Source organism: Mercenaria mercenaria, chromosome 7, assembly GCF_021730395.1.
Source record: "Mercenaria mercenaria strain notata chromosome 7, MADL_Memer_1, whole genome shotgun sequence".
In the NCBI taxonomy this organism is placed as follows: Eukaryota; Metazoa; Mollusca; class Bivalvia; order Venerida; family Veneridae; genus Mercenaria; species Mercenaria mercenaria.
The window spans coordinates 857,260-869,595 of NC_069367.1; the positions used below are offsets into that span (position 1 = coordinate 857,260).

Genomic DNA, 12,336 nt, shown 5'->3' on the forward strand with positions numbered 1-12,336 from the left:
GAAACCGGTTATATATAGTGTATATTCTTTATTATAATAGTGCTATGGTTTTGAAATTATCATAATTTTATTTTTATGTGTTATAATTTATTCAATTACTTTTTGTTTTTAAATAATAACAACTCCTAAAGTAATTTTATTCTTCCAATATTAATTAAAATAATTTGTATGAATTTCAATTATCAAAGGGAGATATTACTTGTTTTTTAATAAAAAGAGGGATAAATTTGTAAATAACCTGACCTTATTATATTTGTTATATTTAGCATTTGGTTTCCCGGTCTAAGTTATTTTTAGTTGTTATATTTAGCATTTGGTTTCCCGGTCTGTGTTATTTTTAGTTTGAAATTTTCTTGTTTCATGGATAATTATTAATGTATTTATTGGTATTGTGTACATTTTGTGTCATTTCTAATGTCTTTAACAGTTGTTTTATCTATGTAGAAGGATTACAAAACAAGGAAGTAAAAGAGTTATTTAAACAGAAAATAAATGTGGTCTAAATTCAACCACATTATATTTTACTTCCTGTATGTTATATTAGGCCAAACTAATTCTACATTTTGTCTCTCGGTGTAGTGTTTAAAGTTTTTAAGTGGAAACTATTTTTAAATAAAGATATATGTTTTCTTCATTTTAAATCATCTTTAATTAAATCATCTTTAGTTAAATCAGAGGTTTTTACTGGGTTTAAAACCTGTGGATTTTAAATTGTCCGGTATTGGTTAGTTTGGACCGAGGGTCAAAAGGTCAAGTGGGGTCAAAAACGCTCGCTCCATCATGTTTCTAACTACTTATATATTCCACCATATTCTCCAGATTTATTTCTTAAAAAACAATCATGGTATAGTTGTCTCAAATTATTGACCGTTTTTTTAAATGATTTTCACATCCAAACAATAACAATCAAATACATCTATTTCAAAATAGAGACAGCCTTAACTACTTAATTCTCGCTAGATATCACATTTTAGAACTAGATGGACCCAGGGTGTCCAACCCACGTGATTTTTGTGGTATCGTACACATGGGAAAAATAGCTCAGTTCATGTAACATTTTACTTATATCCTTTATTTCACTTGACGGATTTTAATAAGATTACTGCGTCTCAAACTCAAACATATATCTTTCCGTACCAGACGGAATTTTTTGCCGATTTTACGGAGAATAACGAAGAAGAACACGAAATCATACGGAAATTGCCGATTACGATTACGAGGGTACTAGTATCCACAATGTCCATATAACCATGCAGGAGGACCATGATTTCATTTCATTTGAAACTGATCAATTTACTATGTATATATCGTCTGTTTTCTATTATTTTGAAATGTTAACATACACCCAAATTAAAACAACCGCATGGAAACCTATCACTATATAGTGCGTGATACATAAATAAGATGAAAAAGACGTGAACAAAAAAAAATATTCTAAAATGGCATCTTCGTGAGCTCTTTTCAATACTTTTGATAATAATTACATTTCTGGGACTGTTTTCACAATTAGGAACTAAATACTCAGTGTCACTTGTGAAGTAATAGTATCAGCATATGTCCATCAAACGCGTATTCATAAAAAAAGAAAAAATATCTTCTCGCAACTATTCAATATGACTTTGTATCTTTTCATAAAAAAATAGTAGAAAGGAATCCACAAAGTTCTAGTATTTCGGTATCTATTTTATTGAAGAAATAATGTATAGAAAGCCGTAGTTTAACGTTATTAATACACGGAAAGAGGTTATAGTCCGCGGAATAATTATTCTGGCGGCGTATAACCGATTTTGAGTGTATTAATTTAGGTAAAAAACGATTTTGCTAAATATAATTTCTTGTGTTTTAACAGAAACAAGCATAATAGAGTTTACAATAGATACACGAGTCTGCCGGGGCGTAAAGCCGCTAGGCCGCCAGGTTGCCATGCCGCTTGATTGGAAATCTTCACAGTAATATAAAGTTTTGTTTTATGTATTTTTTAGCATAAATTGACAAAACAAAACAAACAAAAAAAAACAACAAACAAACAAAAACAAAAAAAACGCGACTGTTTCTTAATTCTGAACGTTTGGATTGTATTCATATTTTTCTTAATTTTTCGTATAATATTCTAAATCATTATTTACACCAGATACATGAGTCTGTCGGACCACCAGTCCACTAGGTCCCCAGTCGGCTGAGCCGCCAGGCCTCTACACGTCAGTAAAATTGTGTTTTGTACAGTATCTCCAGCTTGTGGGAACTGTGTCAGAGAACTTTGATATCTGTCTTCAAATTGATTGTATGTTCTTATACTTAAAGTGTCAGGGGGCTTATATCCCCTTAACCGTACAAAAAGGAATATATAATTAATATATCATGACATAATTTAAAGTGACATTGAAAGGTATATACGGTGGCACAGAGGTACGGAGGCACAGAGGTGACATGCACTACTCATTTTTTAATTGCACTTCTCTTTTTTGATGTCATTCCCACGAGATACTAACTCGAGGGAACGACTTAGTATGTCGTGGTAACGAGGCATGGGAACGACATAAAAAGTGCATTTTTTAAAGTATTGCATTGAAAACAAAAGAGAAGCGCAATAAAATAAGAGCAGTGCATGCTAGCTATGCCGATGGGACGACTTGCTGACTGGTGGGAACGAGTTAGTTATGCCTTGGGAACGACTTGCTATCTCGTTTCCACGACATAGCTAACTCGTTACTACGACATAGCTATCTCGTTCCCACGAGTTATTCAGCCAATCAATTTGTTTGTTATATGTATCATACATGTGATCATCCTTCGAATCACTTTGGAGGGAACCCTTCTTCTTACCATGAAACCTTCAAAGTCGTTTTCCATCATGGCGAATTTATTACAAAGGAAAGTAATATATCATTTGTAGCAAGTAAATATAAATTACGCATGTTACGCAAATTTGATTAGTTGATTAACTCGTGGGAATGAGATAGCTATGTCGTGGTAACGACTAACTATGTCGTGGGATCGAGAAAGTAAGTCGTCTCCACGAGTTACTAAGTCGTTCCGTCGACATAGCTAGCATGCACTACTCTTATAATACTGTTTTGTTATTACACTACTCCTTTTTATTGCGCTACTCTTTTTATTTCAATGCAATATTTTTATTTTAAAAAATGCACTTCTCTTTTTATGTCGTTCCCACGACTTAGTAACTCGTTACCACGACATACTTAGTCCTTCTCTCGTGTTAGTTCCTCGTGGGAACGACATAAAAAAGAGAAGTGCAATTACAAAACAAACTAGTGTATGTCACTTCTGTGCCACCGTACTCGGAAATATGCACAAAAAGTCGCTTTTGAAAGGAAAATGATTGTCTGCATAAGACAAATGGCTGCATAATACAGGTGAGCGCTTAGGCAGGTTCAACTGTGTCCCGTTTGAGAGATGGAAAAGGAGTTGTAGAAATATCCAGCTGTCTAGCAGAGCGTACTCACCGAGATTTTTAAAAATTCATTTGTACCTGAATTGAGCCGGCAAAATAGTTCATTAAATTTTAAAAGTTATAACGCTTAGATTTATGCACTTGTTAAAAAATTCTGTTAGCCAATCAAGTTGAAGGAACCGGTCCAAAAAAAGAAACAATATCCTGTATCGGCGAAACTGGACTATCGTTTATATTTCTGAAGTATCATAAATCAAAATATTAAGCAGTGTACTTTTTAAATAAATAAAAAAATAAAATGCAACTGTAATAAACAATAAAACGTGTACACTTACAAAACACAATTTACTTCCGCATTCTATGCCCTACTTCTGACCTGAGCGGTTTTATCTAAATCAAATATAGGACAAGCTAGACAAGTTTAAACATACTTCTATTGTACAGCGTAACTGCGATTCAAAATGGCGGAAAAGGGGAGTGGAAATATGGAAAATAACAGCTCTGGTGATGCAGTTCCTGGACGAACAGAGCAGATATTATGTCAGCCATGTTCCAGTAAGGATAAACAAACTGTAGCTGATGTGTTTTGTTCAATTTGTGATGAATTTCAATGCATGGATTGTTCAAACATACACAAAACGTATGCTTTCATGAAAAACCACAAATTAGTGAACGCAAAAGATATTAAAGAGAAACCAGTCTGGTTTGATATGAAGGGATTAGACCAATGTGATGAGCATCAAGAAGTTTTGAAATTCTTCTGCGAGGACGAGAATCAGCTTTGCTGCAGTACTTGCGCTATTGTGGATCACCGGAAATGCCACAGTGTCGTAGAAATACAGAAAATTGCCGGAAGGTCTGCATTAACAAGTTCCGAGTTAAAGGCCAGCGTGCAGGATATAAGAGAGAAAGCTGAAACTGTCGTTAGATATACCAAGTCGTCCAAAGAGCAACTGGATCAAGATGTTAAAGAAGTATCTTTAACAATTATACGAATGCGTGATAATGTAATGAAAATGTTCGACGATTTGGAACGTTCCGTTGCTAAGGACGCTGAATCATTTAAGACAGAAACACTCAATAAGCTGACCAAAAAGCAGTCTGACAATGAGAAACATATTGCTGATGCAACAAAATCTCTGGAAACAATTGATAACGTTCATCAGAACGGGACGCCATCACAACAGTTTATACTGAAACATAAAATGAAGAAACAAGTCGATGAACTTAGCAGCAACGTTGACAAGGAATGTCAAAGGTTGGAGACCGTGACTATTTCATTTGATTTTGATGAAACATTAAAAATACCCCCACTTCTGATTTCTGATTACATTCCGGGGCAACTGACATTAAAATACTCCGTACCGGAAGCTGTGAAACCTATAACACCTGTAGATCCGATTGTTAAATTAACGAAGATTACTTCCATTGATCTCAAGCAGACTGGAGATGATGTCGAGGAACCGTTATACTCAGGACTGGATTTCCTGCCGGATGGTAGACTGGTTGCCGTGGATAATAAAAACAAGAAATGTTTGATTTACAATGAGAAACTTCAGAAAGTAGGATCATATCAGTTATCGTATATGCCACTGAGTGTTGTTGCTGTATCTGAGGAGGAAGTGGCGATAACAAGTACTAGTTACTGTACGATAGACTTTCTACGCGTCAGTAAATCTAATGAAATAACTTTTATCAGGAAATGTAAAGTAATGACAAAGTATGGGTCTATATGTATGAAAGATGAGAGAAACTTTGTTGTTGGAGCTTACGATGATACAAGACCAGTTCGTATTGTGTCTCTGTCAGGAGAAGAGAAAGATTTCAATATCAAATTTCCTAACAAGAAATATCCTATAGGCAATAGTGCTTGTACATATATTAGAGACAGTGATAAAGTGGTTCTCACCGATAGTGACGAGCATACTGTCTACATATATGACATCAAGAGCAACGCCAGAGTTGTTGTCAAGGACGACCAGATCAAGGAACCACGTGGTGTAGCAGTAGATACATCTGACTATATCCTGGTTTGCAGTAATGAAATAAACTCCATTGTACAGATCTCTCAAACAGGTCGGATCCTGTCATCGTACAAATTAGATATGAAACGCCCCTACATAGTCTGTGTTTCTAAAGACAAATCACTTATTGCTGTTTCAAGTAACTTGAATGGTGGAAGAAAGTTGCAGCTATTAAAAGTAACATATTAAATTCAATAGCATACTGTACTCTGTCTGAAGAAGACAATTTCGCTTGAAAAGAAAATATTAACTTAATACAAATTAAAAATGAAAGATGTGGAAAATGATGTTCAAAATTAAATATCTATTTAGTTTTTATAATCAAAATCAACCCATCATTGACTTGTTTGTATTTTATATTTGCCAAGAGAAGAGCATGAATATGCCGTATACTGCAATCGTAACAAGTCTGTTGGTGAAAAAGAGACTCTGTGCTAGCAATTATCAAAAGTTATATCAGTAAAAAGGCGTTTTACTTTGATACTATATGTGCTAAATTGCAAATACATGTATATCTATTACTAATAAAATGTTTTAAAATTCTGACTGAAATAACGCTATGAAAAATGTAATGAAAAGCATTGATAAAATAACGTTTAACATGAACTGTTTTTGTTCTTTTTGTTTTTTGTTTAACGTCGCACCGACACAATTATAGGTCATATGGCGACTTTCCAGCTTTGATGGTAGAGGAAGACCCCAGGTGCCCCTCCGTGCATTATTTCATCACGAGCGGGCACCTGGGTAGAACCACCGACCTTCCGTAAGCCAGCTGGATGGCTTCCTCACTTGAAGAATTCAACGCCCCGAGTGAGGCTCGAACCCACATCGGTGAGGGGCAAGTGATTGGCAGTCAGCGACCTTAACCACTTGGCCACGGAGGCCCCCAACATGAACTGTAGTCAAGTTAGGAATTTAGATGTTTGCGCATTTATAACTTCCGTTAGGTTTCTGATAAGTACTGTGCAGTCAAACCTGTCTATAAAGACCATCCTTGGGAGATACAAAATGTGGTCTTTATAGACAGATGGTCTTTATTCATAGGTTAATATCCACTCTATATGTTAAAATAGGAAAGAAAACCAGTGGTCTTTAGAGCCAGGTGATATCTGTACAGAGATGGTCTTTTCCGCATGTTTCATTGTATTATTATGTTGGTCCGAGAGCTCACGGACTTTTATTGCAACAATTGAGGCCAAAAGAAGTTTATACATTTTTGGAAACAATATTTCATATCCTCCATGAAAACCCATTTCTTAAGTGTCAAAGCCGTGCCTATCTATATTTTGTTCTCTTATGTTTGTGATAGGGGAGGTAAAACTCACTTGTAAAAATTCAGGGGGTAGGGTACATTTTACGTCTACCAGTTTTTTCACTGTTTTATCACAGTAGCTATATGATTGTCAGTAAATATATATATGTCAACCAATGTCAGCAAAAAGAAATTCATCAAAAATGAATGAAGGGCAAACTTGATATTTAAGGTCAAAGGTCAAATTTATGTACAAATCACAAAAATTGACATATTTGAAATTTATTTTTATTCTTAAAAATTAGTTTGTTATCATAAGTCACTCAGCTTTATATATGTAATGTGTATATATCAGTCAAAGTCAGAAATGCAAATCTTATTGCAAAACGTCAAGATTAACCATGATAATTGAAGGTCAAAGTTCATTTTCATGCAAAAATATGAAGAATGTTACATGTGCTTTTTCTGACGTTTTTAATATGTATTCACATTGTTAGTCATTGAAGTTAATTCGTTTTAATGTCTGTATGTCAGGCAAAGTCAGCAGTGCAAAGGTAACCCCAAAACTGCCAAGGGTAAAGCTTATATCAAAGGTCAAAGGTCAAATTTGTGTGAAAAAAATGCATGAATAGTTTCCTGTTTGAAATATAACAGTTATTTCTATCATTATTTGTAATTGCTCGTGATTTATTTTAATGTATATATGCCCCACAATGACAATAATAAAGATATCATCTAAAATTAGACAAGTTCAAATGTGATATTAAGGGTCAAAGTTCATTTTCAAGTAAAAGAATAAGAAATAGCTCTTTAACTTTTCTTTTTGTTAATGATATTTTGTCGATATTAATCAACAATATCAGTTCATTTTGATATATAAAAAATAGGCGATGTCTGGTATGCACATATTATTTCAAAACATTCAAGGGGAACCATAATTTCAAAGGTCAAAGATAAAAAAAGTGAGTAAAATGTTGCAATAATATCACCTGTTTGAAATAATTTTTATTGTTTATAAGTATTTGTTTTGTCATTTTAGTAACTGATCGTTGTTCATTTTACTGTATATATGTCAGACGATGTCACGGAAGAGGAAATAAGTCAAGGTCGAACCTGTTATTAAAGGTCAGGGGTCATTTTTGTGTAAAAGATCAAATTGTAGCATAATTACCCATTACTTTGTTCAAAAATAATAGCGCTTGTTAGAATTTTCTGTTAGCAATTTATTTTAATGTATACATGTCAAGCAAGGTCAGGAATGTAGGTCGTAAGTCTCCAAATAAGGTAAAGCCAAACCTATTATCAAAGGTCAAAGGTCAAATTTGCGTGAAAATTAGCCAAAAAACAGTATTTTTGCAATGATTTTTCATTATTTTTTTAGGGTATTTCAAAACTATAACTAATTATTAATATTCATGTTAAAGTATATATAACAGATGATATCATTCTTGAAATAATAATGAAAAATTAGTCAAAGTCAAATCTGACATTAAAGGTCAAAGGAGAGGGCCTTAAAAAACTTGCCATGATGAAAAAAAACTGGCTGGAACAAGTTGGGGAGTAAATGCAAAGATCCTCTGCAAGTCTACACAGGCAATGTACGGCCCATAGCAGAGTACGCATCAACCTCATTGGTACCTGCTTCCAAAACCAGTAAAGATAAACTGGACAAGGTTAAATTTCAGGTCTGAGGATAATCCCGGGGCAATGAAAACAACTGCAATAAAATAAATGGAAAAGACAACCCTGAGCCATAAGAGACAAAAAATAATAGGTAAGGGTAGATTTCTCGGAAGCACAGAACACCAAAAAACACAGCCCCAGAGCCACGAATTTACATAGTAGGCCCACAACAAAATAAAGTTGTAATGGAAAAGTATTTCAGACGGGTTGCTTCAAACCTCCAACAAGTACATATTAAATTATGCTAAATATTGATGGAGGGGAAGAGAACGGCAAGGGGCGAAATGGGGTTGGGGGGTGTTGAGGGGGGGGGGGGGGGGGCGTCCGAAGGGGGAAGTTGAACAAGGACGATTATACAAGGGAATGCCATTGTCTTAGACACTCATGTACCAAAGATAAACACAAAACTACGATCAACTAAATAACATAGAAAAACGAACACGCAACATATAAGAAAACAGTAGGGCACCGATATAGACTCACAAGCATACAAACGCACCCATACACTTAGCACCGTCTTGGGATTCGGCTGCCAAAACAAAGGGGAGCCACGAAAACTTACTAAAAGTAAAGGGGGAGGGGATGCAAAAGGTAGCATAAATGCAAGACGAGAGTACAAAGCTTTTGTGTATGCAGAGGAGGCAAATAGACTACCATCCCACCCACTCCACTCAAAACTTGAGAGCAGAACCAAGAACAGACTGAAAAGACATTAAGAGTATTAACCACACCGTCAAAGAACTACAAAAAGGGAAAGCAACAGCACTGGACACAGATGCAGAGCCGCTCGAGCCCAATGGATGGGTTCCCAGACAATGTGCTCCCAAGATCAGATTGGAGGTGCCAGGAGTAGAAGAAAAGGGAAAGCAACATCAGGCTTACCAACAATCTCTAACGCTAGAAATGATCAATAACCACTATCCAGCACACTCTTGGATCCAAGCATATACCGATAGATCAGTGGAAAAGCAGTTCAGAAAGCTGGAAGTGGTGCCTACATCAAATTTTCAGACAGCTCCTCCTTCATACTCTCTCATCCAGTCGGCAAGAGATGTTCCAACAACAGATCTAGATGCAAGCCCTCACATCGGCGACACTCGAACTGTATGAGCGAGGAGAAAAGGTACAATATATTCCTAACAGACCCCAAGTCAGCTCTTCAGGCTCTCTTAACAGGTCCATCAGACAACTTAATCAGACAGCTGTTGAAAAACATCAATATCCTGCCTGAGAGCAACAATGTAGCATTTCGATGGATTCCTGCACATGTGGGCACAGCTGGAAATGAAGCTGCGCACAAACTTGCAAAGACAGCAACCATGCAAATACAGCCCCAACCTCGAAGCTCAGACTCTGTGGAAGAACAGCTTTGCGTCAGACTGGAAGAACATAAATGGAGATTACCTGCCAAATCAGGACTGTCTACACAAACTAAACAGTCAATTAACTGTCTTCCGTCTGCGCACTGTAGACTGTGGCCTGAGAAAACATATGAAGAAGCTGGGAGTTGCAGAGAAAGCTAAATGTCAGTGCGGATCAGAGGAACAAACACCGTTTCACATTCTGCAGAACTGTTCCTATCTGGAAGAAACACGCCAGAAAGTTTGGCCAACAGACATCCCATTTGAGACCAAGCCGTGGAGAGATGCCAGCGGCCTGCAGAATACGGAACAGTTCATTGCCGCATCTAATCATAAGATATAAAACGGCCATAAGAAGATGGAAGGCAGTAAGGAAGTAAGTAAGTAAGTAAGTAAGTAAAGGCTAACATTAAAATGAATTAACATCAAGTTATAACAAGTTATGTTTGAACAAAAAAATAAAATTACAGTGCTATCTTTTGAATTTATTACCCGAAAATGAATTTTAAACATTAACATCAGGGCTGATCTAGACTCATGTCTTATGATATCTTCATTATTGACATTGACCCATATATATACATGTATGAAACTTCAATGAATAACCATAAGATATTAATAATGACAAAATACCTTTAAACAATGAAAATTATTGAAAAAATGCTTTTTTGCGATCTTTCGCGCAAATTTCACCTTTTACCTTTGATATAAGCTTTACCAATCACTGTTTCTGAAATTAGATCTGCATTGCTGACATTGATTTACAAATAAACATGACAAAATTATTTTCAGTGATTAAAATGACAAGATAATTTGTAACAAAGAAGAAATTAAAAATGCTGTATTTTGAATTTTTACATGAAAATGACCTATGACCTTTAATGTCAGGTTTGACCTTGACTTATTTTTCATTATTATTTCAACAGTAATATTGTCAGTTGTAAAGACTTTAAAATAAATACTGATCAGTTTTACTAGTAGTGACCAAAATAACCTACACAATAAAGAAAAATCATTTCAAAATTCTATTTATTTTCCGAATTCTTACACAAATTTGACCTTTGACCTTTGATAATAGGTTTGCCTTTCATTTATAAGAATAAGACCTGCATTGCCGACCTTGCTTGACATGTATACATTAAAGTAAATTGTTAACATTTAATTATAACAACAAGCTATTTTTGATCAAAGAAATGAGTAAGTATGGGAAATTTTGTGATTTTTGATACAAAAGTGACCCCTGACCCCAATACCAGGTTTGACCTTGACTTATTTTCTCTTCCATGACATCGTCTGACATAAATACAGTAAAATGAACAACGATCAGTTACTAAAATGACAATCAAATACTTTTCAACAATAAAAATTATTACAAACAGGTGATATTATTACAATATTTTACTCACTTTTTTGACCTTTGACCTTTGATATTATGGTTGACCTTGAATGCTTTAAAATTATATGTGCATACTAGACATCGCCTAACATTTATACATTAAAAAGAACTGATATCGTTGACAAATATCGACGAAATATTATCAGCAAGAAGAAAAGTTAAAGAGCCATTTTTTTTCATTCTTTTACTTGAAAATGACCTTTGACTCTTAATATCACATTTGAACTTGTCTGATTTCAGACGATATCTTTATTATTGACATTGTAGGACATACATATATATATTAAAATTAATCACGAGCAATTACTTATAATGATTAGAAATAGCATATATTTCAAACAGGAAGCTATTCATGCAATTTTTCACACAAATTTGACCTTTGACCTTTGATATAAGCTTTACCCTGGGCAGTTTTGGGGTTACATCTCCACTGTTGACTTTGCCTGACATACAGACATTAAAACAAATTAAATTCAGTGACTAATAATGTGAATACATATTAAACAGATTAAAAAAGTAAAGGTAACATTTTTCACATTTTTGCATGAAAATGAACTTTGACCTTCAATTATCAGGGTTGACCTTGACGTTTTGCAACAAGATTTGCATTTCTGACTTTGGCTGATATATACACATTACATAAGTAAAACTGAGTGACTTATGATAACAAACTAATTTTTAAGAATAAAAAAAAAAATATATATATGTCAATTTTTGTGATTTGTACATAAATTTAACCTTTGACCTTAAATATCAAGTTTACCCTTCATTCCTTTTTGATGAATTTCTTTTTTGCTGACATTGGTTGACATATATACATTTATTGAGAATAAGATACTTACTGTAATAAAACAGTGAAAAAACTGGTAGACGTAAACTTTACCCTACCCCCTAAATTTTAACAAGTGAGTTTTACCTCCCCTATCTCAAACATAAGTGAACAAAATATAGATAGGCACGGCTTTGACACTTAAGAAACGGGTTTGAATGGAGGATATGAAATACTGTTTCCAAAAATGTGTAAACTTCTTTTGGCCTCAATTGTTGCAATAAAAGTCCGTGAGCTCTCGGACCATGTGTATTATTGCGAAGTTTTAATAAATATAATTTAGAGTATTATTTAAATAGACTTGATCTTATCTGTCTGCTGAAGAAAGGAGGCCTCTGTACAAATTCTTGAGTGCAATGACAGACTATTTAAGTAGCTT

The 12,336-nt window shown here is 34.6% G+C and overlaps 1 protein-coding gene across 1 annotated transcript; it reads left to right on the forward strand.

Moving 5' to 3' along the window:
• Nucleotides 1–3,873: 3,873 nt before the first annotated feature.
• LOC128558723 (uncharacterized) lies at nucleotides 3,874–5,625 on the forward strand. Its single transcript, XM_053548890.1, has one exon. The coding sequence runs from the start codon at nucleotides 3,874–3,876 to the stop codon at nucleotides 5,623–5,625; it is 1,752 nt and encodes a 583-aa protein (XP_053404865.1).
• Nucleotides 5,626–12,336: the final 6,711 nt, after the last annotated feature.

What these genes read in the sequence shown, in the direction of transcription:
- LOC128558723 (XM_053548890.1), top strand. Translation starts at nt 3,874, where the DNA reads ATGGCGGAAAAGGGGAGTGGAAATATGGAAAATAACAGCTCTGGTGAT.